The following is a 27,845-nucleotide window of genomic DNA, read 5'->3' as shown; positions in this document are numbered from 1 at the left end:
TGCCCCAAACAGTTTCCCCCACCAAAGTTCTGGCTTCAGTACATCTACTGCTGCGATACTTCCTGTTCCAATTGCAGCAAGAACTTCAGCCAAGCCCAGTGTTTCTGCTTTCACTCATCCCTCCCTAGAAAACACCAAAGGAATTTCAAGCATAATTGATCATTATCCAAGAACACATAATTGGACAGATGTAATTGAAGAACCACCCCAAGAGAGTACTCAGACTTTGAAGAGCACAACTGCTTCTGAAACCACTTTGTCTAGCAAACTACACCAGAGGACCACAACTAGAAACACAACCATTAGACACTCAACTGTGCCACCATTCCTGAGCAGTAGAGCTTCTCCAATGCTAATTCCCACCTCCCCTACCTTGAGTAATCAAAACGCACTTACTGACATCGTGGCAACTCCCATTTTCCAGATGACGACAAATACGGCGGTCAAGCTGCATGAACCCTCAAGGCACAATGCTGATCCACAGCAATTGGCAGAAAAGGTTGCAGCATCTTCCGAGGTTCATCCAAATGCCAAATTCACAACTGGAACCACCTACTTTATGTATTCCAATCTGTTACATTCTACTCCTACGCCAGCACTAATAACAGTCAAACCACTGAATTCTAAATGGACTCCTTCTCTCTGGTCAGGAAGCCACTTTTGGCACAAGTCATACCCAGAAATTGCTGAAAAAGGAAAAAAGCAAGGAATGAGCATGTTGCCCACTCCAGGCTTGCCAGAGGACGCCACTCATGCTTCAAATTGGGATATACAAAAGACTGCAAAGAAGAGTCATTTTGATAAGACACTGGTTCAAAAAATAACTCCTGAACTCCTTCCTACCGAGCCTTTGTCTAGGAATATATTTGAAAGGCCCAGAATAGTTGGAGGAAAAGCAGCAAGTTTTACTATTCCAGCTAACTCAGATGCCTTTCTTCCTTGTGAGGCTGTTGGAAATCCCCTGCCCACCATCCACTGGACCAGAGTCTCATCAGGTATTTAAAACAGTTTCTTTACACTTAGTCTCCTCGGTTACAAAACAAGGGAAAGATTGTGTTTCAGGGTTATATATCCAAAGAACAAACATCAGTTTCAAACTTCCCCAAGATGTAGAAACTATTAATATCCTCATTTGGCATTTGCTACATGGCGTTAGTGCTCTTTAGGTTTAAAAACATATGCTAATTAAGAACATTTTATTGAAATGCTTTGAAAGCAGATTCAAAGAAATGGGACTTGAAAGAGAGAATTGTCATTGAATCATCCATCTTTTAAATTAAAATTATGGGTATAAAAAAATTCCAGAAATAATTTTAGCAATGTGAAGACTAGGTGTCCTAATTTTAATTTTGAATATATTTGTTCTCAGTAGCCTAACAAAAAGATAGCTTTCCTCTTGAGACTGCCACTTGAACAATTTGTTTTCTGTCTCGGCTTTGATGAACTATGGCTCTTAATTTCTTTCTTTTATCAGGACTTGATTTGTCTAAAAGGAAACAGAATAACAGATTTCAGGTGCTCCCCAATGGCACCCTGTCCATACAGAGGGTGGACGTTCAGGACCGTGGACAGTACCTGTGCTCAGCATCCAACCCATTTGGCACAGATCGCCTTCACATCACCTTGTCCGTGGTTTCCTATCCCCCTAGGATCCTGGAGAGACATACCAAAGAGATCACAGTCCATTCTGGAAGCACTGTGGAACTGAAGTGTAGAGTAGAAGGTAGGCCGAGCCCTACGATTTCCTGGATTCTCGCAAACCAAACAGTGGTCTCAGAGTCATCCAAGGGGAATAGGCAAGCCCGGGTGACATCTGATGGAACGTTGGTCATCCATAATCTCAGTGTTTATGACCGGGGCTTTTACAAATGCATGGCCTGGAACTCTGCTGGCCAGGATTCACTGCTGGTTAAAATTCAAGTCATTGCAGCCCCACCTGTCATTCTAGAGCAAAAGAGGCAAGTCATTGCAGCGACTTGGGGTGAAAGTTTGAAACTGCCCTGCACTGCAAAAGGAACTCCTCAGCCCAGTGTTCACTGGGTTCTTTCTGATGGCACCGAAGTGAAGCCATTACAGTTTATTGATTCCAAGTTGTTCTTATTTTCAAATGGGACTCTGTACATTAAAAACATAGCCTCTTCAAACAGAGGCACTTATGAGTGCATCGCTACCAGCTCCACTGGCTCCGAGAGAAGGGTGGTAATTATTACAATGGAAGAGCGAGAGACCATCCCCAGGATAGAATTTGCATCCCAGACATGGAATGAGGTGAATTTTGGGGAGAAATTACTACTGAACTGCTCAGCCATTGGAGAACCCAAACCCCAAATAATTTGGAGGCTACCATCCAAGGCTGTCGTCGACCAGTGGCACAGGTAAACCACACCTCTGTGTTGAGATTATCTACTTAGCTGTACTTCTGAAATAGAAAAAGTGATCCAATGAGTTTGAGAGCCCATTGACCCTGCCCATAAAAGTAACTCTCTAAAGAGACCTAATCCCTTTTGAAATTAATATAAATTATATAAAACTAAGCTTCTTAAATGCCTAACTCTAAGGGCCGATTTCTCATTGAGTTTATATAGTTAAACACAGAGTAAAAGTCTCATTTGCTTCCATAGTTGTGATAGTTTTAAAATAGTAACTGTGTATATGTATTCGTAATTTCTCAACCCCGGAAGAGGAATTTTTGTAATTCAATAAAGCTTCTGGAAGGTGTACTCCATTATTTCATCCTTCGAAGTCTCTTATGAAACATTTTAAATTTTAGTATAATCTGTACTATCTTAACTTGCAAAGCATGTTATGAAAGTCACAACAATAACTTTCACAAAGTGAAATGTATTCAGGACCTACATCACTCCCATGTTGTCAGGCACGTGCACACTTTCTCTAATATGCTCTGCTACAGGCTTATTGATATTTTTATCTGGCTTTCTGTGGAGATTAAATCATCTTTAAAAAGTAGTAACTGCAGTTTATGAGTTGCTAATTAATTTTTTCTATTTGCATGACTTTATGCAATGACTTTACATAATGACAGAAAAGATGGGAACAAGTATTTCTATTTTATATATTTGCTTTTCATTAGTAGAAAATATCCATGCTGGAAAAAATTTAACAAAATAGTTAAGAACTTATTATGCTTGTAAGATGAATAGATTTTTTCTACCGTCACACTATAAGTTGGTATTTAATATAGTTAATGAATTTAACTTGTGATTTTTTAAATTCCAATGTTAATTTTCAAGTTTTTCTAAGTCATCAAAATTACTTGACCAGATGTTAAATTGAAATTAGATTTAAAATGAAAAAATACTGAGCTATGAATTGTAAACTTTTATAAATAACATGTTTACAATATGTATAACCTTTTATGGCATCAAATATTTTCAATGCTTTATCAGTTTTTACATTTATTATATCAGCATATTTCCTTTTTTTGCCTTCAAGTAATTGTAAGCATTTCATTAATGTTGAATGCCAGTTTTTTTTCTGAAATTAATGCATTTAAATATATTCCTGGACACATGGGGCTGCATCTTAAATTAGGTCCTACATCATTCTGATGCAGGCGATGAGAGACCTGAGCTGGGAACTATGCTGACAGCAGTGGTTCTCAGACTTTGTTGCACAAGAGAATCAGCTGGAAAACTAAGAATTCTAAAGCCAAGGCTACATTCCACACCAATTATGTCAGAAGTCCCAGAGGTGGAACCTGGGCAGCAGCACTATTTTATACTACACAACTGATTTTAATGTGCATCCATGTTTGAGAATCAGTGCCTTTAGATGGGATTAGTAAGGAATGATAGCAGGCAGCACTGTTGCATGGTGAAAGATAGGTTTGAGAACCAGCCCTGTGACCTGAAGTAAGTTACTAAGTCTCACTAGATATCTTTTTTTTTTTTTCAGCTCCATAGTGGGGAACTACTTAAAGATCTAAGTTCCTAGCAGTTTCCATTCCCTCTATTAAGTGTATCCATTACAATTTTACCTTGGTTTACATGCCAGGAAACTTTCTTCCACACTTCAAAAAATAAAAAATAAAGAGAACACCAGCACCTTTTGTCATGTTGTACTCTAATACTCTCCATACTTCTATTATATGTTTGCTGGGGAATAAAAAATGACTTGAGGCTGTTAGATTTGGAAAGATTGTTCACACTTTTCTCTCCAGTTTCACTTAACTGCTTAGTTCAGGTTGCTAAAAAATTAGAAGACATGTAGATTTTCACCCCTGGGCGTTCTTAATCAGGTTTTAGCATCAACTTAACTTCCATTCTCTCTCCGAAAAACTAGATTTAGTTTTACCAGGGAAGGTCTGCCATCTGGTGGTTCACTGTGTTAATGGCAGGCTGTGTAGTAGCTTCAGGGAGGAAAATGGTGTTCCACCCAGTTCAACTTAATGCAAGGACCAGTCACTTTACAGTTGGTTGCAAAGGGCAGATGCTACAGCGAGCTTCTATCTAATAAGTCTTACATTGCCATTTTCTCTCTATAACAAAGTAGGACTTATTTTTCTAACCAAATAACTCCAAATGTATTACTGCAAATATCTTCCGAAAAAGTATGATCTAGCATCTTTTCTGTTAAGTTCTTCTATATCGACATATATTAGACTGATTATTTGATGTGTAGTCAAGAAAGTCACGTGTCTAGAAAACCAATATTTCTAGCACTCTCCTCACCATTAGAATGATTTTAAAAAGTCACTATGCAAAGGAGATTCATGTGAAGTCTATGTGACAAGTACTAATTTGCATGAAATTATACCTATTCAGTTAGATAATTTCATCTTTAAGCAAATGGCTTAGAACACAGTAAATTAGTACTAATTTTAATTTAAAAAAATGTCCATTAGGCTAATCCTGTGTAAATAAGACAACTCCCTTGCCCCCATCCCTTACTAAGTAAGCTGTACACTGAAATGTCTCCTCTCTTTTTAGAATGGGCAGCCGAATCCATGTCTATCCCAACGGATCTCTGTTTATTGGATCAATAACAGAAAAAGATGGTGGCAGCTACTTGTGTGTGGCAAGAAACAAAATGGGGGATGATCTGATACTGATGCATGTTAGCCTAAGACTAAAACCTGCCAAAATTGACCATGGGCAACATTTTAAAAAGCAGGTGTTTCATGGGAAAGATTTCCAGGTTGATTGCAAGGCTTCTGGCTCGCCAGTGCCCCAGATATCTTGGAGTTTGCCCGATGGAACAATGATAAACAATGCAATGCAAGCCGATGACAGTGGCAGCCAGATTAAGAGATACACGCTTTTTGACAATGGAACCTTGTACTTCAACAAAGTGGGGATAGCAGAGGAAGGAGATTATACTTGCTACGCCCAGAACACTCTAGGGAAGGATGAAATGAAGGTCCATCTAACAGTAATAACAGCGGCCCCACGGATCAGGCAGGGTTACAGGGCTAACACGAGAATCAAAGCTGGAGACACAGCCGTGCTGGACTGTGAGGTCACTGGAGAACCCAAACCAAAAACATTTTGGCTGCTGCCTTCCAGTGACGTGATTTCATTCTCAAAAGATAGGTACACATTTCACGCCAATGGGTCTTTGTCCATCAACAAAGTCAAACTGCTCGATTCTGGAGAGTATGTGTGCGTGGCCCGAAATCCCAGTGGGGATGACACCAAAATGTACAAACTGGATGTTGTCTCGAAGCCTCCATTAATTAATGGTTTGTATACAAACAAAACTGTCATTAAAGCCACAGCTGTGAGGCATTCTAAAAAGCACTTTGATTGTAGAGCTGAAGGGACACCATCTCCTCAAATCATGTGGATCATGCCAGACAATATTTTCCTCACAGCCCCATACTATGGAAGCAGAATCACAGTCCATAAAAACGGAACCTTGGAAATTAGGAATGTGAGGCTTTCAGATTCAGCGGATTTTATCTGTGTGGCTCGGAATGAAGGAGGTGAGAGCGTGCTGGTGGTACGGTTGGAAGTACTGGAAATGCTGAGAAGACCGACGTTCACAAATCCATTTAATGAAAAAGTAGTTGTCCAGCTCGGAAAGTCCACAGCATTAAATTGCTCTGTTGATGGAAACCCACCACCTGAAATAATCTGGATTTTACCAAATGGCACCCGATTTCCCAATGGACCACAAAATTCTCAGTATCTGATAGCAAGCAATGACTCTTTTATCATTTACAAGACAACTCGGGACGACGCAGGAAAATATCGGTGTGGGGCAAGAAATAAAGTTGGCTATATTGAGAAATTAATTGTATTAGAAATTGGTCAGAAGCCAGTTATTCTTACTTATGCGTTAGGAACAGTTTACTGTATCAGTGGAGAATCTCTGTCATTGCATTGTGTGTCGAATGGAAGCCCTAAGCCAAATATCAAGTGGACTATGCCAAGTGGTTTTATAGTAGATAGGCCTCAAATTAGTGGAAAATACATATTGTATGAAAATGGGACCTTAGTCATCAAAGAAGCAACAGCTTATGACAGAGGAAACTATATTTGTAAGGCTCAAAATAGCATTGGCCATGCACTGATTACTGTTCCAGTAATGGTTGTAGCCTACCCACCCCGAATTATAAATCGCCCACCCAGGAGCGTCCTCACAAGGACAGGGGCGGCTGTTCAGCTCCACTGCGTGGCCCTCGGGGTTCCCAAGCCGGAAGTCACATGGGAGATGCCTGACCACTCCGTGCTCTCAATGGCAAATAAAGGGAGGACATACGGAATTGGGCCTTTTCACCCGCAAGGTACCCTAGTCATTCAGAACCCTCAAACCTCAGATTCTGGGATATACAAATGCACAGCAAAGAATCCACTTGGTAGTGATTCTGCAACAACTTATATTCAAGTAATCTGACATGAAATAAAATAAAATTGAACAAAATCAACATCTGGACAGTTTATTTTTTGGAAGAAATTTAATCAAAGGCAGCCATAGGCATGTAAATGAATTTGAATACATTTACAATATTAAATTTATAATGGACATGCAAAAAAAAAAAAAAGACTTGTAAATAAATGCATTATGAACCGATACTGATTTCTTCAATGAATCTCAAAACAAACTTTTAACTTAAGGCACTTTTATTTTGCCAACAAATAACAATTAACATTAAGAGAAAACTGTCCACCATAAAATAACAAATGGCTAATGTACCTGAATTCTTCATTAAAGAATGGATTTTTTTCTTTCGCTACCAGTTGCCTAGTGTTCACCTTCTATCAATGGTACAAGCATGGCACTGAGAACAGAGACAATGGAAAAGACTAAATTTGCAATCTTGATTTAAATTTGACATTTTGATGTATATTTTGTGGTTGGTTTATAAATATTTTACTAAAACCTACAAAAAAATAAGCATTGAACTGTTTGGATTATGATTCGCCATTTTGTGCACTGAAAATTTTCCTTGATGGGGACTACAAAAATGTTTTAATAACTGCATTAAAAATAAATGCAAGCTATCTTTTCCACATGTAAAAAGCAACTCTACACCTGTACATCATAAAATGCGAATGGGGGTTGATTACATCTTTGTTCAAATTAGCTCATTAAAAAGGTTTTAAAAATACAATGAAACGTCTTTATAACTTCAAAGTCTAGCTCAGGCACCCCTGGTTTGGAGCCGTTTGTTTATAAAGAAAATTTTTGGAGGAGGAACCATTGCTCTATGAGCATTTTATTTCATTAAGTGGTAATCTTTTATGCGACAGGTAAATGTTTGGGAAATATGTAGATTTAATACACATAATGAAGTTTCACTGTACTTAAAATTTGTTCGCCCCTACACAAAATGTTGCTTTTTGTAATTTACTGTATTTATATTACATGCTTAATCCAACCTGAATTAATTTGAGCGACATTGATTCATCCTTTCTAATTCTAGAGGCTGGAATTTTCCAGTGTAATTTCTCCAGCATCTATTCAAATATTCACCTATTATTTAAGAAGAATTATAGGAGCCGTAATAAGTGAAAAAGAAGAAAATGCCGTAGGTCTCGCTCAGACATCTCAGTACACAAAACCCAGAGCTATGTTAGCCACTGCCAATCATTTGAGACACGTGGAGCTCACTTCATTGTGTTTTCATACCAGCTTGCAGCTGGCCCTACTTAAGAGACCTATTACCTCTGATGCTGGTAACCTGTGGCAGCAAAAGATCAAAGGATACTCATTCCACAGTGATTTCCCTCCACTTCTGGGCCAAGAGGAATAAATAAAATGACAAATGCAACTCTACTAGGAACAAGCCTACAGTGCAAACAGGTATGTCTAAAGGCTTATTATGTCCAACTCCACTCTATTTCAAAGTCTTACCTTTAAGGGGAATGGGGTTTTCCATTTATCCTAAGATAATTTCCTTTCTACTTACGAAGCAAATTACCAGGTTCTGTTAAAGGCTAGGGTTCCCCTTGTGATCATTTAATGCAAATTAATGCAGCTGCTAAAAAAGAAAAAAACCACAAAACCTCAGGATAGAGGATGAAGTGGGAGTTAATATGATAAGACTAGTAGATTAAAATTTCCAGTTGCCTTCTTTATAATGCTCAGGGGGAAACCAGCTTCAGGTTTTCCCTCAACTTCCACAGAAGCTTTGAATTATAGGGCCTTACAAAGGAGACTTAGCTTCCTCACCTAAAAACGGGACACAACAACAACGAAGGCATATCCTACAGCTTTCTTGTGCAAAATGATTAATAAATTAATTTCACTAACTTCTTCAAAATATAAAGTGCATACAAATGCTATGCAATTATAACACTCATTCTTGAAACAGTATTACTGCTGTTTGCAATATTGAGCTACAAAAATATATAGTTCAAACTGAAAACTGACATTTCAAGTACCAATAATTCTTGATAAGAAATAAAACAATCAGGATGGAACAGGACTCACTCACTAGGCACAACATTCACAATTCGGTTGTTTTGCCAAGGCAGTCATTATATGGATATATTACTTAGAAGAAAAATAACTTCATGGACTCTGATTCTTGAGAGGGGGTGGGGAGGGGGGGAACACCCTGATATACAAAACCAGCTGAAATGTAAAGATCCATCTTCTGAAAGCAGATAGAATATGTTAATTTAGTGAAAAGATTGGTTTTTAATGTTTTGGCAAAGTCTTTTCCAGCCCAGAGTAAACACAAAATGAGCAGGCTGGAGTGAAATAGTTTCACAGTGTACAAAGCAGTTCACATGGTTGCTGCCACAGCAAAGTAAGCGGACATGTATTTGAGGTCATTTGCATGAGTCAAACTTTGCAATGAATAACTCACCTAGGAAGATATAAATTATTTATATAATGATTTGCAAAAGAAATGATCTATTAAAGTTGTACTAGCTACACTTTAAAAAAAGTAGTTCTACATGGTTTGCTCATTGTAGACAAATCTATTCACAGTATGCGCAACTATATTACATGTAAAATCATATGGCAAAAGAAAACGAAATAACACAGAACATGGGAAAATATCCCCCACATGTTTTAAAATGCCCTGCAATTTTCACATTCAAAATTTTATGCATCTAAGTCTAAAAAAATATTATATGGAATACTCTTAAGTTACACAAACTGATAATAATTTACTGTATTTTTTACTCTAATAGGAGCAAATTACCACATACTTGAACAAAGTTAAAATAGTTACTATTTCTTTATAATAAATTTGATGTATAATTTACTTTACTTGTGCTTTTTGCACCAATTTATAAATACAGCATATGTAATACACAACCAAGACTGACACCAACATTAAGAATTAAATTCAAAATAGCAAATACTTACCATACAAAATAAACAGTAAATACATCTTTTATGAAAACCAGAGGCTTCTGGACTTGGGAGCCAGAGCCTCTGGAAACCATGTCAAGTTTGAGCACTGTGGAACCTCGAGCCAGCTACGAGATTTTTTTTTCTCAAGTTGGCATAAGGCTCAGGAGAACCAAAACTGGACAGAGCCATTTTTGCCAAACCTGTCAATAAATTACCAGAACAATTCTACTGTTGTTGTTTCGGGTCTTTAGAATCTACATGTTGTACCTTCATGAAGACTGGTCAATGATCTTGCCACCGAAAATGAATCTGAGCACAGCTACTTCTTCCCACATGTCTTAGGGTGGCTCTCATAGAAGTCTTGGTTTAAGTTCTTGGTCTAAGCAATTTAAATATTAAGCAACAATCTGTTTCAGCACCTTTTGACCACAACAAAAGCAAAGAAAACGCCTACCTAAATAAGAACAAAGTTTATAAAGTGCTTATGAAATTACAAACATTTCAAATTAGAGTGATGCAAATAAATGTCCATTTCACCATCACAGGTGAATGCAGAATAAATGGGCTGCTTTCCTGTCAAGATCTGACATGCCTTTCAAATCAGTAGTTTGGTCCGGCAGTTTGCAAAAAAAATTTTAAAAAGTCTTCATTGTTAGTGAATATATAAATATTTTAAATCCACCATAATTCACTGAGATTCAAAAAAATGCATCAGTAGCTAAAGGCCTGCTACAATCTCTTCCCGGAGTAGGCCAGCATAATCCACATTTTTAAACCTACTTTAAAGTTGAACGCAACAAAACCAAACCACACCTCCTCCTTTGCTTTTTGTTAAAACACTTTTGTATGAAAAGTAGCATAAAATATAGGAAAACTTCAAAGAAAGGAAAGAACAAAGGGACATTTCTAAAGATGACTAATGCATTAAATTTGATTTTCTATTTTTCAGTGCAAACATAAAAATTCATGTCTTGTCCTCTTCCAGATTCAGAAGTGTGAAGGATGCCCATAGGGAGTCACTCCTTGCTGTGGCTGGTTACCTAATAAGAAAATAAATTCAAATAAATTGCAGATGCAAAATTATGCCACAGATAGATACTATCCTCTTGTCACTGCTCTCTGTACCAGACTGAGGAATAAGGGAACGGACTGGCCACGGGGTACAATGCTAGCTTAGAGACCCAAGTGGCAGAATGTAAACACTGCAGCTGAATTCATTCTGCAGAGGGGCCAGCTCGACATCAGAGACCCACAACTGCCAGCACAAGACTGAGAATGAACTGAGAAACAACTCAATACTAACAAACAAAAGGACTATAAGAATCATGAAGCATTTGAAGTGCTCAAAATTTTTATGAAAGCATACCAGAAATTCTACTTTAGCACTGAAATTATAAGAGGCGAAGTAGCTTGAACCTGCACAATTTTCTGCAAATGGTCAAAACATGTACAAGAGAGGACTGTGCAAGTGTATATGTGTGTGTAAGAGCAGCTATGTACGTGTTGACTCAAGTGTGAGCCTATGCATATATCCACATCAGTGCATGCACACATACACACAGGAAAAATAAAGAAGAGTCAGTAGGTACTAAAAAAGACAGGATTAGAAAGAGCTGCTGCTTGTGCAACTCTGGTGGGACTATTCAAATCTAGAGGCCCCATTCGCATGGGCTATGATAATAAAGCAGCCCTCTGCAGTTGTGCAGTGGGCAGCTCAGCTTCACTGCCATTATTCAACAAAGGCTGGCATAACTGCTAATATCAGGCAGCAGAGTATACACAGGCATACCTCGGATATATTGCAGGTTTAGTTCCAGACCACCGCAATAGAGTGAGCCGCTATAGATTTGCTGGTGGAGCGTCCTGCCTTCAGTTTGTAAAAAATGCAACACCTTTGAAGTGCAATAAAGCTAAGTGCGATAAAAGGTGGTATGCCTGTACCGTGGTTAAGAGTGCGGTCTGGAAAAAGACTGAGTTCAAGTCCCAGCTCTGTCTCTTAACGTTAGCTGAATAACCTTGGGCAAATGAGTCAATGTGCCTGGTCTTTAATTGTTTCCTCATCTATACTATGGGAACAGTAATAATATCTCATCTCATGGGGTGGTTTAGGAATTAAGTGAATACATGTAAAATCAAAGTGTGCCTGGGTATAAGAAAGTGCTCTATAAATGACGGCTTAAAAAAAAAAGCTGCCTTTCGTGAGCTCCGGGTAACAGGAAACAAGAATAGATAGGCTTCCTAAATAAGTACCACTACATAAAAATCACAGGTACACATTTCTAAATTCTAGAAAAAAATCTAAAATATAAACATATTATGTCGGCTTTAAAGTTCTATTTAGCTATGGGAAAATATGAACTCTGGAATTAAATGAAACAATGAAATTTTAACATTTGTTTCATAGACCACACACCTATTAAACAGTAATTGGAAAATAAGATTGAGTTACAAGATTTAACTGAAATTAAATGAGGCTGTGTGAGGAAAACATTTTTAAAAGAGAAAAGATCTTGGTTACACCCTGTAGAGACACAAGGTGCAAGAGGTTATTCCTTCTGACAGGAAATCAACACAGACAGCAGGCAGGCAGAAAGTAAGACTGAAACCAAGCTGCCCCTCAGTCACAGACTGACCCCTTCCCTCATGGCACCCTATCAGTCGCACAACTGTCTTCAGTACTACCTGCTCTTAACTCTGTCCTCCAGAAGCATGTAATCTGAGACCAGGAGAAACTGCTACCCTCATTCCTCACTTCATGGATGAAAAATTACATGATCCAGATAATGGTGGCAGAGTTGGCACCAGAATTTAGGTCTCCTGACTTCCAGGCCAATGTTCTTTGCATCACAGGGGGCTGGCTCCCATTTCTAGAAGAATTTCCTATCCTGTGACTCAAGCACAGGGGTGATTCAATTCATAGACCCACACTGCTGGCTGGCATCTAGGTGAGGCAGGTTGCAATGGGTTGGGGATGTGCACTCGGGAGAGATAGTACAACTAAAAAAAAAAAAAAAAAAAAATCACACCACACAGCAGGTAAGATTATTGGGGAAGAATACTGCCCTGCCATGCTGCCTATAATGTTACAGGTTTTGATTTGAGTTATCCAGAAGGGGAAGATTGTGCAGTGGTAAGAGCAGTTACAGCCCTAGTGACCAAGAGATAGGTCTAATGCTGGCCCCTCTCTACCTACAGTCTTTGGGAGACCACCGAAACTCCTTCAGCACTACACTTGAGGGCATCAGCTGAGTTGTTCTCTGAACCTTCCATCTTTATAAAAAGGGCACCTGCAGTTCCACAGAGGTCCCTCAAATGAAAAGCAACACTTCCAGGTTCAGATGGATGCAAGAGGGAAAAAACATCTTCACTGGAAAAAAAAAAAATAGTTTTTTTCTAAGAAAAGCAGCATTCAGACTAAAACAAAATGGGAACACCTTGGGCTAAACCAAAGCTGAAATGATACCGAGGAAGGCAGTGCAGTCTTTGAGGAGCCACCATTGTGTTTTGCTTACTTGCTTCTTTTTAGTTTCCGGTGAGCCATGTGCTGGGGTGCTGGAGGGGTACTTACTAGAAAGCTGCTTCTGGAGCTGCCGTACCAGGGCGGCCGTCTGTTGCTGCTGCTGGGTCTGCTGCAAACCTTGCCTGGGAAACTGTAATTGTGACAAGAGAAAGAGGGAAGTCAGCCCATGGTGCCCATCACAGATGACAGCAGAGACTGGTTCCTGGGGTCAATCTGTAATGTACTTTACTTCAGGACAAAGGTCACGGCCAGTGTGTGTTTGTTAATTTTTATCTACACCCTGGTGTACATCTGATGAACATCTGGAGTGCTTGATCCATTTAAAACCTACTCTCCAAGTTACTTGGCATTTATTTGAAGAGTCCTGATCAAGGAGTCCACACTCCAGTGGTGCCCCAGTGGTTCAAATATCCTCGTTATTTCTCTGTTCACCAATTGGCTAATTAGCATCACCATATTACAAACAATTTTCATTGGCAAAATGAAAACTCTCTGATGGGGGGGTGGATTTACTCAAGCAGAGGCCCTGCCTTGCTTGAAGGGAGATAAGAATGTCCTGAGGCAGAACAGTGCCCTAAGGTCTAGGACTCTTTGGGGATTATGAGCTCCCACTTGTTGGGAGGATGAAGGTCAGTTGACCCCACTCTGTGTGTTGTGGCTGGAGGTAGGGTGAGCCTATTGAGGCACCGAGGAGGCGCTCGCTTCTAGGGTCATGTAAGTGCAGGCATATGTGCCCTGGTTCTCTCCAATAAGTTGACACAAGAAATTGTGGTGGTCTTTCTACAGAGAAAAAAATTTACCTGGTAAGAGCAAAATTATTTTTGATTAAAGTAACTGGTAGTGATTTTTTTCCCTTTAACCTTCAAATTTAAGACTGTCATGCTCTTCCTTTTCTTTCTTCCATTCTCTCCCTCTCCCCCTTCTTTCTGCCTGGCTTATTGAGATCATAAAAGTGTTCTGCTACACGGCTATCTTAATCACATACACATCAGAACTGTGCCATTTCTCACCCCCACAGACACATTTCCTACCCACTGGGTGCTGTGCTCAACAGGTCTCCTGTATTGAGTGTGGCAACCCTAAGCCTTCCGACTTCTGGTTAGGTAGTGGCGACAGCCAGGAGATTGCAGGGTCTGAGCAGAGTGAAGTTGGGAGGGAGCAAAGCTTTGGTTTTTTGCCAATTTCCTTCATAAGGGGTCTCAGCTGATGAACACATCTCTCTGTGGGAAGGCCACAGCTCCTGCCAGGGGCTCTCTCCATTTCTCTCCCTCTTTTTGCCCCATAGGGCCAAGAGGTAGTCACTACTTCTAGCCCTAGGCATTTCATCATTCCTAGTTAGTTTCTCTTAACCCTGGCCATACTTTTGTAAATAGCCTTCAAAAAAAAAACACCAAAACGCAAAAACAAAAAACATTACCCAATATGAGTGAAACATGTATTTCCTTTTCAGAGCTTGCCAATATGGCTGAAAACAGCCCAGGATTATAGGTAGGGTAGCCTGATTTAGCAAATGAAAATACAGAACGCCCAATTAAACGTCAATTCAGATAAACAACAATTTTTTTTTTTTTTTTTTAGTTCTAAGTATGTCCCAAATGTTGCATAGAACAAATACCACATTTAGTGTAAGTTGTTGTTTACTTAAAATTCAAATTTATTGGGGTCCTGTATTTTTATCTGGCAACCTGAATACAGGGCATTACTGGGTTTATTCTTTTAAAAGTTTTAGTATTTGGCACGATACTTGTCTCAATTGTTTTCCTCCTACTAGACCGTGAGTGACTTAAGGATAAAGACTTGGGCTTATCTACTAATGTATCCCTAAGTATCCAGCAGTGCTAGGCACACAGCGGGTGCTAGGCAAAAAATGAACAGAATGACTAACTCTGAAGTGCCTTCAATTTCCAAACCTTCCCAATCACAAGAGAGGTCCACCTCCACTAATGTTATTGTTTTCCCTGACACGAAAAGAAAAATAACAGCTTGCCATTTTTTTCTATTGCCCAAATCAAGAGAGAAAAAGAAAACAAAAATCCATTTTTCATTGATTTGAAAATGTTGATAAAATAATGAAGTGGTTTTCCTATTCAGTAGTTTCTGCTTATTTGGAAATATTACTCTATTTAACACAAACTAATATGGTTCTACATGCTAGGCAGTGTTTTAGACATTATATGTATACTTTAGCCCATTTAACCCTGATGTGGTAATACCCATCCTCAACGTCTTATATAAAATCCTGTGGCAGATGTATTTTGGAATTCAGTAATACACATATAACTTACTATGAAACATTCACAATATACAGACTGATCAAGGTCTAAGACAGTACTCCATAATCGAATATTTTAAATTTCTGCAGCAAAACACATGAATAGTGATGTCAAGGAAAATAAATTAAAAGAGCTTCATGTCCATTCAGGTCGGGTTTAGCTGTTCAATGAGTTATAAATAACAGGTGTTTGAATTTGGGAAGTGAACATAAAGAGCTATTATTCTCACTTTACAGATTGAGGAAACTGAGGTTAGTCACTTAGTTCACGATCCCTGTAAGCACTGGGGCTGGAATTCAGACTAAACTTTCTGGGTCCAGAGCTGATGACCTTAAATATAATCTAGTGCTAGACTTAATTGGAAATATTAGCTTCCAAATATTATTTATAAATAATCATAAATTCTAAATGGTTGACTGCAAAGATGTCTAATCTTATCAGCTGATTAAGGTACGGAATACAAAAACATGACATTTATTTTTTTCATTCAACAAATACTTAGCTGCCCTCTTTACGTTCATTTAAAGTCTGCTTCGAATAGAGTAATTTGTAGAATGAAGCACTATAGTGATCTCCTCAGATTCTATATTTTGAGGAGCCAAGGCAGTAATTAGGTATCTGGGAAGCTAGTGTGCATGTGGGGGCAGGGGGTACTCGTGTACAGGTACATTTGTGGGTCTGTATGTATGCTGGGGAATGGTGGGTGGTCTGCCAAGTGGCCTTATGAGACAGTAGCCCCAGGGGCACCCTAAGACTCTACTGGCATATCTATAAGGTCAAAAACCATTTTCATAATAATACTTAGAAATTATTTGCTTTTTCTACTAGTTTAATGCAGTTTTTAGTCTACATATGTATGATATGGCAACAAAGCGAACATCTTTTTAACTCAGACACTAAAGAATTTTTCAAAATGTAAAACGATGTCATTCTTCTAATTTTTATTTTGAAATATATACCTACTTTTCATAAAGTTATTTCTGTTAATATGTAATGAGTTGTAGAATTACCAAATATTGTTAATATTTGTTTTAATTTCTAATACAGTAAATATTGACAGACACACAAAAGCTCTCCAGGTCCACAATTTTTTGAATGTGAAGGGTTCTGAGGCCATGAAATTTAAGACCAACTTCCTTAGGCTGACCAGGAGGAAGTGGTGGGATGGATCCACCAACTACAGTCTTCTTAGTTGTAGTGTTTTACTACATCTGTTTCTCTCAAGACCACCTGATATTAATTTTAACTTGCTTAATTTGCATATGAATATGAGCAGGTAAGGGACCCCATGTGCAATTTCCCTGGGCCCTGGAATACCTAGTGCCAGAGAAAGAAAGGGTGTCACCAACCCCCTCAACACAAATCTCTCGCTACTGAGCATTTCAAATCAAGTCACTGAACTCCTCCTGCAAAAAACTAAACCTTGTTATGTAGCTGAGGAAGCAAACAACCATCAGGGAAAGTTGTAAGGGTCACCCTCCTAGGTCAGACATCCTGAATTAGAATTTGTGGGGTGAATGTGCTAAAAATCTGTATTTCTAAATGGTTCCCCAGGTGGTCTGATGCTTGGCTAGATTTTGGAGTCATCCCTGTAGTCAGCTGGAACTTTTAAGTTACCAAAACACGTCAATAAATAGGTCATTTGAGGCTTACCAGAGGTCCTAAAAATCACAATCTATGTATGTTTAATTTCCCCTGCTTAAATGAAGAGGGAAAGATTTCTCTGGACTCTATCCATCCAGGAGATGATCATGGCCTCTCTCCCTTCTGTGCCTGTACAGATATTAATCCTCCTTCTGGAATACCCTTCTTCCTCTTTATCCTTCCCTGCACTCTCTTAAAAAACAACCCAGCCTTCAAAAATCAGCTCAAGTTGTCACCCACTCCCTTAGGCATTTAAAGAGTGAATCTCTGCTCTTGTATCCTTTGCACTGTGTAGATGCCTTTATTATTAAACATGGTGAAACATGACAATTGCTTCTCTCTCTAGCATTCTGTATTTTGAGCTTCTTTGGGGCAGGAGCTGTGCCTGGCTCCTTCTGCAACCACAAGACAGAGCACAGAGCTTGACAGTATCAGTCAGGTGTAACAGGCCAACAAGGCGTAGCCACTCTCCAGTAAACATGTTCTCTGCTGAAGTAAAAAAAAAAATACATTAAAATGTATTTTGATGTATTCCAACTGATCTCTAAATGTCTGTTCTGACAACACATATTTATTCAAGAACATTAATTTTTTTCTGCTCAATCATTACTAAGGGAAAAATACATCACTAAGTAGTAAAAATTTCTACTTAAATAAATGTCATTGAATCTTTTTTTGTCTCTCTTGACTTCTTTGGGCTTGTCCTTTCAGAGCAGAAGCAGACACCGACTCATCATACTCAGCAGCACGGCTGATTCAGTTAGTGATGGACCTAGCTGGTTTAGGCGTCTTGTCTTCTTAAACTATGTTTTTCTTTATTTATGGATAACGTGTGGAAGTTTTTTCCTTAATTGCTGTGACATTCAACAGATCACTCAACAATACTTATCCAGATCAAGGCACTTTTCTGGGTCAGGGACACAAGAGTGAGTAAAACACTGTGCCTGCCTCCTGGCAGCTGGGAGGTTGTTGCTAGAGCAAACCAACTACTGGTGAGATCACTATTGAGCACCTGGACACAAATACACTTGCAGGTTGGTACCCTCAGAGACCAGCAGCCGATGGACTTCAGAGTAGTTAGTATGCATTTATTTGCAAGTTAAGAAACAATTTGCATGCACTCATATTTTTTCAATCTGCATACCATCAGTTTAGTGAAAAAAATATATATCAAATGCATCTGTCCTGTGAACAAAAATCTCCCAAAAATATCTTCCCTGACTTCCTTTTATAAACGTTACATCGCCTTTATTTTCAAAAAGAAAAAATAAAATCCAAATTCGTGCAAAGAAAGGCAACGTGGCACGATAAATTTCCCTGGACCTAATTTCTTGCATTTGAAAAGGTGAATAATATTATCTGGCTACTTTTAAATTCCAGAAGCACTCCGAAAAATTTTTCAATTTCTTTGAAGGGAACATAAGATTTTTGAGGAAGATTATACAGCAATTTTACATGTGATTATTGACTAAAAGTTAATGCAATAGTTTAAATAACTATTGCTGCCATTATGCATATTTTTATAAGACATGTATTCAATGTAATATGACACTGACACAAAGATGAGCCAATTTAAAAAGCCAACATTTTAAAGTTTTTGGTTAGCACACAACTAGGAGAGCCTGAGTTTAAGATGAAAAGAAATGACAAAGCAGGATGGGGTAAACAGTATTTTCTTAAAAGTGGGAAGCAGCTTTAAAGGAAACCACAGTCTGTTAATATATTTAGTTAAGAGTTAATTTAACTGTCATAATTCATAAGATTTAAAAGTATCTTTCAAGTCAAGAACTATAATTTAGGCCGAAACTAGAGAGGTCAAATATAATTTTTCAGCAAGGGCATCTAGTCTTCCTTTCCAGATACTCTTCTTTCACAGAAAAGTGACTTAAGTAAACAAATGACGACACAGGCGTTGATATAAGCCAACATGAGCTTTTCTTACACTTTCTTGTAAGCTTTGTAAACATGAGTTTTTCTTACACTTTCTTGCTCTTTTCAGAGAAAATTGTTTTTCGATGGGCTTTTTGAAAAAGCGCCCAATTTCTGTTCCAAGTTAGTTTTGACTACTAGATACACTTTTTATAGGAGTGACCAACCTGCCTGCGTAGGTGTTGATGATCACTGTCCCACATGTCCCAGCTGCTCCTGTCAACAGGGGGAAAGACTGACAAGTGAATAGTCAGAAAGCAGTGAATCGGACCCCACTGCCTTTCATGGCCCACCGTATGCAACCTCTCCCATCAAGGCTTCCCAAGCTTCTCACACTATTCCTGACCTCTGTTATGGGTGTAATTATGCTCCCCCCAAAAGATATGGTGGCATCCTAATGCTCAGCACCTCAGAATGTGACGTTATTTGGAGATAGGGTCTTTACAGAAATCATCAAGTTAAAGTGAGGTCATTAGGGTGGGACCTGATCCAATGTGACCGGTATCCTTATTAAAAAAAAGGGAAATTTGAACATAAACACACATATAGTGAGTGCATGATGAAAAGATGAAGGCAGAGATCAGCGTGATGTTTCTGTGAGCCAAGAAATGCCAAAGACTGCCAGCAAATCACCAGAAGCTAGGGGAAAGGCACTGAACAGATTTCTCTCTCAATACCCTCAGAAGGAACCAATTCTGCTGACACCCTGATCTGCTGTTTAAGCCACCCAGTGAGTGGTACTTTGTTACAGCAACTTTAGCAAACTAATACAACCTTTGTAGCTCTTCTACTCTTTTCCATTGGTAGTTCTGTTCTTCATATTTGGCACTTCATTTGTGTCTACATAGGCTCTGGCAGAGTGCTGGTCTCCACTGCACATACTGAATAAGCGCTTGCTGAATTAAATTGTTAAAGTCATCAGATAGATAGTGGCAGGATAAGTCACGGGGAGGGTGGTGGCTGTGTTACCACTACCGCTTCTCCCCTGAAACTGTATGAATCAGAACTGGAAATGAGTCAGAGCTGGCTTCTCTCCATCAGCTGGCTTAGCTTACTGCTTTGTTTCTAGCAAGGAAAGAAACAAAGAACGAAGAGCACTGGCCAGTAACAAGAAACTGGATCTGCTGGAGATGTTTATAATAAAAATAAATAAATATATTAGATGAATATAATAAAACTTAGTGGGATAAGGAACAATACCAAAAGATAAAAAGAAATATAAAATTTTTCTTAATATTGCTGAGGTTTTGTGCGATTGCTGTTCTAAAGATATACAACTAAAGTTAACTTTTGGCTATACTTCTACTTTCTTTTATTGTGAGAAGACCCAAAAAAGAGGAATAGAACAAGTATCAAAATATCCTTAGAAGTACTATTTTTGAAATTAGGAACAATCTACATGTTCAACAGTAGGTAGGGCGGTTAAGCAAATAATAGCAGAGCAACACAATGGAGTGACTTCACAGCTACAGAAAATTATAAATATGTGACTACATTAATAAACTTAAAAGTATATGTAAACATGTGTGCTAAATAAAACCATGCTTTAAAAAAACTAATAACAATAATGTAAAAACCAAGATCACTGACCATTCTTTTAACTTCTAATTCTAAAATTATCTGAAATCTACCACTCTAAGTGATATTTTAAATTTCCTAGACCATCTTAAGACTTATGCCATGTACAATATTTCTGCCTTGGCAAAAATAATTGCTGCCTAGGTTGCAATACAGTGCTCTAAATATCAAAATAAGACATTGTGCTTCTCAAGGTAGCTTTTAAAGAGACTTCAGCTTAAAAAAAAAAGAAAAAAGAAAAAAAAAGCCGTAAAAAGCCTACTGTAGATTTTATAGATCTATTGAGATTGTTGTAATGGAATTTTCTGTTTCTCTGGAATTCTCTCCCATGAATACAACAGGGAAAATCTGACACAACTGCTCAATCCCTGGGATAAAAATATTTTAAGATAGTGAGTAAAATATGAACTAGTGCATTAGAAAACTTCAATATTGTCTTAGAAGTCAATACTGAATAAATCTGACATATTCTTCACACATAATGAATTTATTAAATATTTATAAAACTATGAGATGAGTAGAAAGATGTTAAATTCCCTTAATATTAGGTATATTTCAATTCTAGTGAAACATGGGGATAGAGTGTCCTTTAAATTCTGCATAACCTTATCCTCTGCTTCAAATTATAATTGAGAAGTTTAAAGACAAATCCTGCCCCAGCCTTATAAATTTAACTTTGTGAAAGAATCAAATGTTTCTTTTTATATCTCACCCAAAATAACTATTATATTTCAGGCACTTGATATTAATATTCATCTGTGGTTATATAGCACGATTCTTCCTAAAAAAAATTAAAAAAAAAAACCCTTGATTTTATACCTTTAATAATTTATATATATCCCACATATTACATTACAAACTAACTAAAGTCATGGTTAATAATCGGTGGATGAAAAGCCAAAGAGAAAAATTATGAAGATACTGTTAATGTCTGCTTAACTGCAGATGTCAATCCTATTCAAGTTTTTTTGTTAAAATTATTAACTATTTTATAAGGACGTGTGCCTACAAATTAAAGTCAACATTTTAAAAAAAGTAAAACTCATGCAGTCTTATTTGGCAGTCATACATTTGTATGATTAAACAGATATTTTAAATACAAAAAAAACCAGATTAAATATAAATAAATTTAAATATGTAGGTTAAATGTACATACAGATTTTATTTGTGAGCCACATATATATGCATATTTCATATGTAAGATATTTACTTACGTATATGAATCAAAAGTTAAAAAAGCTAAAAATTATATTATACTATTATACACTCAAAAGTAATAAAAGCAGTCCTACATTAACTGTGTTTTTTTGTTAAAGTAGGTATAATATAACTATTTCCTTATTAGCAACAACTAACCAAAGAAGTTATGATTCTCAAATTAATGAGTTCCTTATAATTGTTAGTCAAGTGTTCATTTATAAATTTGCATTAAATCTCTGAAAAGGTACAATTATATTACAGTTAATTCCCCCAGTTCCTTAAATAATCTGTGCTGCTAACATGAGCATTACAGCATAAGAAGTGTTTGTTTTAAATTAGAAAGAAAAAAAGGCTAAAAATTTGCCAGATCAACATCAAATATTCCAAATAGTCAACATGACAAAATTTGTGTTTCTTAGCTTTCTGTCAAAATACTGCCAGAATGTTTTGTTGTACACAGAAACCAGAAAAAGGAGGACAACCTTAAGCTTTTTTTTTGCTGCCTCATATACTAATAAACCTAGTAGAAAGTGAATTATTAAATTGCCAAATTTAACCTAATTGAAGCCATATACAACTCCAGAATACTGGGTAAAGTTTAGTCTTCTCGGTAGCTGCACATTTTAAAATCAAAGAGTCAAATGTTAGGCTTCATATTTAAAACACAACTTAGGAATAGACAGACAAATGAGAAAGAAGGGAAAGCTCTTTCCTAAAATAAAATACCAACTGCTAATGCAGGAAAAAATTAGAGTTGCAAAACATCATTTTCCCCCTACCACAGTAAAAGCAGACTTAGGCAAGAATAACTTAATATACGCTAACAGTAGTGGGTGAAGTCTAAGAAGTAAACGGACAATTAGATTATATCAAACATTCCCATGAGTTATTTATTAATTACAAAAGGAAAATCAATAACTGTTAACAAATCCATCAGATCACCTAAATGCAGCAATTAAAATAATATCATCAATAATGTATATCCTAATGTAATACACTGAGAAAGACTCATCACCTGCCCAAATTCATAAACTGAATCTAATTCAGAGGAAATGCCAGACAAATCAAATTAAGCAACATTCAACAAAATCCTAGACACCTGAAAAATATCAATGTCATGAAGACCAAAGGGGGAAAAAAAAGGCTGCAGAATTGTTCAAGATTAAAGGGGAGTAACATACATGGAAGCTAAATACAAAATGTGATCCTAGCCCAAGAAAAAACCTACAATAAAGGACAATATTGATACAACTGGCACAATTTGCAAAAGATGTATAGATTGTAGTATTCCATTAATATTACCAATTTCCTGATTTTAATAATTGTACCAAGTTTCTGTAAGAGAATATCCTGTTCTCGCAAAAACAAACAACTATTTGGAGTAAAGGGGCATGAGTCTGCAACTTACTCAAGTGTACAGATCAAAAAAATAATGTGTGTGTGTACGTATTTATAGAGAGAATAATAAAGTAAATGTGGCAAATGTTAATAATTAGTGAATCTGGGTGAAGTGTTGATGGCAATTCTTTGTATTATTCTTGCAACTCTTCTCATAGTTTGAAAGTATTTCAAAATAAAAAGTTATATCTTGTTCTTAGGAGAGACGTTAGAGTCAGCTAAGCAGTTTCCCATCCAAAGGATTCTCTTTCACATTTTTAAGTAAGTCAGCCAATCCCTGCTAATATACCTCTGATTATAAAGAAGGTAGGCAGCCTGTGAATGTTTATATATTGCCTCTATTTGAAAAACATTTTGAAGGTGCATTATAGTAATGTCACAAACACATTAAAAAAAAAATCAGAGCTAAAAAACTAGATCCATGATACAGAAGAATTTCTTTGAAAATGGAGACCAAACTAGCCAAGGCAGAGGCTTGTCCAATGTACCTAATGTCTCATTCCAGCTGACCAGGTTCCCTTACCAGTCCTATTTGGGCATTTTCAGTCCTTTACCACCTACCTCTACTCTGATTCCTCCTAATGCACTACAGCCATGGCCATGTTGTTCCTTCTTTACTACAAGTTGTGAAACCAACCACATTTCAAATCTTGTCCTGAAAAGAGACTACACTAGAGCTTCCCCAAGTGTAAGACGTGTACAGTAGCCCGCTCATCTTGGGTAGTTCTCATGTACACCACACATGGTGTGGAGTTACCTTTACAGTAAGTGTTTATTTTTACAGATATTTCCAATATGTAGCAAGTGATGTAACCACTGATGATAGTGATAAAATGTTCCTTCTTAGAATACATTCATTTAAGTAAACAGAAAAAGAGGCAGTTTAAAAAAAAATAGTAAAGAAGCAGAGATATGGTGCCTGCAAAAGTAAAGGCTGTTCTAAATTACTGAAGTTTACAAAATATTCACTGATGCTATGCATACAACATTTCAAATTCTGATTTACGAAGCTAGAGAAGTAAACTATATAATTATGAATTACATGAAAATTTCTGCAGCAAATAACTAACTGAAATTGGTATTCCTCTTAACATCAGAAAAGAATACTTTAGAAAGCACTTTCATGCTTTTTTGAGATTACAGTAAAAATTCAAAGTAAATAATCTTTAAACATAGATATATAGTAAATTATAATTTTAGCATTGTTTAGACAAAAATCTTAGCATCTGAATATAAACATTGTAGTCCATAAAGAGGTCAGAAAAAAATTTGGAGGAAAAATGATAATATCTAAAATCAAAATACTTATTTATACTTTTCTATGAAAACAAATACAGTGACTACAATAACACCATCGTACTCTGATAAAGTTCTAGGGAAAATTGCTAGGCTATTTCAACTTTTAACAATCTTACGGGACATGAAAAATGCAACCAGACTTTAAAGAAAATACCCACGTATTTGATTCCAAAGCACCGGGCCTTACCAAAGGCTGCTGGGGCTGCATCGCCTGGAGACTAAGGGTCTGACTCTGGGGCTGTGAGGACTGCTGGGGGGGCTGCTGCATCTAGAAAGAAAGAGAAAGGATTATACATTTAAATTTAGGGTTTATTACTATCATTCCAATCTCCTCCCTATATATACCTTTTATTTAATTTTTTTTTTGCACCTGCTTCCTCTATCATTGCCTTGTCAAACACTGTTCATCTTTCAAGGGCAAGACCTAGATCTGCTCCTCCATGAAGCCTTCTTGGACCACTTCAACCTCAAGGATCACTTCCTCAGTAGTGATCACTGTCAGTGTTCACTGTCTACACCATCTTACACCGTCTTGGGGACATCCCCTGTACTTACTGTTTTAACTCCTTTCATGTCATTTGCCCTTTCATATATTTTATCCTATCGTATACTAACAGGTTAGACGAGAACTGCTCAGTAGTTGTCTTTTCATTCCCTATGACATCTGGAGGAACTCTTGAAGATTAGTTGATTTTTTTTTAAAGGAAGATGAAGATGAAAATGAAGGAGGAGAAGGAAGAGGAGAAGAGTTGTTTTTGAAGAACTCTCGAAGATTAAATTTTTTTAAAGGAAGCTGTAGATGTGGAAAGTTCTGGCATAAGCTACCAGCATAAAAACATAAATTGTATCTGTGACAAAGTTGTCTCAGATACATACATCTCGGTAAAATATTACCAAGTCACAGAAGAAACACACAGAAAGAGGAAAAAAGTTTCCTCCACCCAAACACTCATCTTGATGATGACCGTGCCAGACTCTTTTTTAGCCTTTGCATTTTCCAACTTGGTTTGTATACTATCCCCCAATTTACATGTCTTCTTTAGGCAAGGTAATAAATAGCTATTGCCAGATGGCATTTCTCACTAAGTGACAACACTCATGGATATGGAATCTAAGCAGATATCTGGGCAGGGAGAGCCTCAACACAAACAATGCACGTTGGGCCAGAAACACAGTGATTACAATAATGAAGCCAATTCTCCATTTGGCTCTCTGTGAACTCTTCCATGAAAAATCAACCCAGTTTCATAATTATTAATTTTTCCCTCCAGAGACATAGTCAATTACCAAAAAAGGAAGTATAATTCTGATGTAAAAGCAAATCACTTTTCTTTAGCTGCAGGGAATATATTTGTAATAAAAAAATCATCAGAAGAACATATGTTGAGGTAAAAAGTACACTTTAACCAAAAAGGAAGGTTTTCAAAATCTGCAACCTTAAAAAACACCAATATAAGACAGAAAGTAGTAAATGAAAAAATAATATAATAATTTTCCTCAGTGATTTGAAATGTAAACTTTAAAACAGAGTAAAATATAAATATCAGTTCTACAGAGTTCTGAAACATATCCTCAGAACTTGGAAAAAAATTATTTTGAGAAAATATTACATGAGTATTATATTAATAGTCATATTAATGATAATATTAATCATAATATTAACAAATGAGTTTTACTTGCACATTCTTATTTAATTCTCATTACACATTTAAGGAGTAGGTACTATAATGATTTCCATTTTACTTATGAGAATTAGAGGGTTTCTTACCATGTTGGAGGTAACATCTACACAATGAGTGGGATTGGACACTGGTAGGCCATATTCCCCCCAAACCAATTAATATATGTTATTAATTTTGTGATACAACTTTTTTCACATTTTAACAAGTAAAATCTAGGATACAACTAATGGCATCTTACAACTAATGGCATCTTAAAATTGTGAAGCCTAGTTTTAGGGGATTCATGTTGGCTTTTGCCTATCCCCTGGGGACACTGCCAATGGGGAATTTTTGGTTCACACTGAATTCATACCTCAAACCCACTTGAGCTTGTGGTTAATATTCTCAGTGGAGGAATTTTTTTCTTCTCTCCATTCAGTGGCTGGTTGAGACATGCATGTTCCTTTGCTGTCCCTTTCTGTATGGCAGGTTTATTTCTCATTGACCTCACTCCAAGAGAACAGCTCTTGGGTACCCAAAGTCTACTAGAATCCCATTTTTGGTGCTTCCCCCGCCCTTTCTTAGCAATACATAAAATGACAGTGCATCTCAAGTTGGACTGTTGGTATGATTAGAGTCCACTGTTCAGACTCATCAGGCAATCTCCAATCTAATAACAGGACAAGCTTGTGAATAATGAAGACAACGGAACAGGTAAACATAATATAGCCTGCATTTCTTAAACAAGGAAGTCAGAAGCAAGAATGTGCCCAGGGGAGGAACGCTTTATTTAGGAGACTCAAATATTTATATCAAATAATTGAAGGATAACTCTCTGGATTCTAACAGAGTCAAGATGAAATCTCCCTTTGAAATAGTCTATCTATGTAACGCCAACTTCACAGCCTAATCAGAACAGAGGTGTGACAGAAACTTTTTTGGATTAAAAAAAAATCTAGGAATCTGATAAAAGCTCTGGACTTTTTTTTCCTTAAGCACATAAAAGAAATTCTGCATTCAAATTGCTTGGCCTCTAGTTAAACAATGACTGGGTAAGCTGAGGCTTATGCTATTAAAATAAAGGCATCCAGCTACCCTCTTGAACCTTAGTGAAAGGGGAAGGACACTGAGAAACGTGCTCTCCTACCTGTGATCTGGTAGAGCACAGAAAAGAAGACCCTTGCCAAGTTGGAACTAAATGACCCCAATTTAGCTTCTAGTATCAAATACAAAGGGTTCCCTGGCACTTGGCAATTAAAGTCTGAAGTGTTTGTTATTTCTCATGATCACTGAGACCCAGAACGCACTGCCCTCACCTCCAGCACCATACCTGGAGGAGCCTCTGCTGCTGTCGCACCTGCGCCTGTCTGGGCCTCATCGGGTCCTGGGGCAGGGGCGCCGAGGGAAGGTTCGGGTGTGCAGAGGTCAGCACCGCATCGATTCCACCGCCCATCAGAGGGCTCTGCTGGAGGGACTGATGATTCAGTCTGGTGAAGAATAACACAGCTCATTTCGGGCCCAGGCATACCATCACCCTTTTAATCAGTGGCACTAGCGCATCACACA

The 27,845-nt window shown here is 37.5% G+C and overlaps 2 protein-coding genes across 21 annotated transcripts in view; one reads left to right on the top strand and one right to left on the bottom strand.

The window, feature by feature from the left end:
- Positions 1 to 7,035, top strand: part of IGSF10 (immunoglobulin superfamily member 10) — a 23,811-nt gene extending 16,776 nt beyond the window's left edge. The window contains exons 5-7 of one of the 2 annotated variants that reach the window (XM_006926224.1): positions 1 to 995; positions 1,475 to 2,375; positions 4,950 to 7,035. In XM_006926224.1, coding sequence (XP_006926286.1) covers positions 1 to 995; positions 1,475 to 2,375; positions 4,950 to 6,858 — 3,805 coding nt within the window. In that variant the 3' untranslated portion in view covers positions 6,859 to 7,035. Of the gene's footprint in view, positions 996 to 1,474; positions 2,376 to 3,831; positions 3,873 to 4,949 lie in introns of those variants that run through there. The other variant, XM_006926225.1, reaches the window with a different exon arrangement.
- The window catches only part of MED12L (mediator complex subunit 12 like), a 318,700-nt gene continuing 297,755 nt past the window's right edge, over positions 6,901 to 27,845 (bottom strand). For 9 of the 19 annotated variants that reach the window (XM_025042472.1, XM_025042480.1, XM_025042483.1 and 6 more), the window contains 5 exons: positions 27,596 to 27,766; positions 24,806 to 24,886; positions 19,311 to 19,359; positions 13,346 to 13,427; positions 6,901 to 10,817 (listed from right to left, as the gene is read on the bottom strand). In XM_025042472.1, the coding sequence (XP_024898240.1) occupies positions 10,765 to 10,817; positions 13,346 to 13,427; positions 19,311 to 19,359; positions 24,806 to 24,886; positions 27,596 to 27,766 (436 nt within the window). In that variant the 3' untranslated portion in view covers positions 6,901 to 10,764. Of the gene's footprint in view, positions 10,818 to 13,345; positions 13,428 to 17,492; positions 17,704 to 19,310; positions 19,360 to 24,805; positions 24,887 to 27,595; positions 27,767 to 27,845 lie in introns of those variants that run through there. The other 10 variants (XM_015600179.2, XM_015600182.2, XM_015600186.2 and 7 more) reach the window with 8 other exon arrangements.

The sequence above is a fragment of the Pteropus alecto genome, unplaced genomic scaffold (assembly GCF_000325575.1).
Source record: "Pteropus alecto unplaced genomic scaffold, ASM32557v1 scaffold239, whole genome shotgun sequence".
NCBI classification, from domain to species: domain Eukaryota; kingdom Metazoa; phylum Chordata; class Mammalia; order Chiroptera; family Pteropodidae; genus Pteropus; species Pteropus alecto.
The sequence above is the reverse complement of the archived record's forward strand: the minus strand, read 5'-3'. Positions and strand labels throughout refer to the sequence as shown.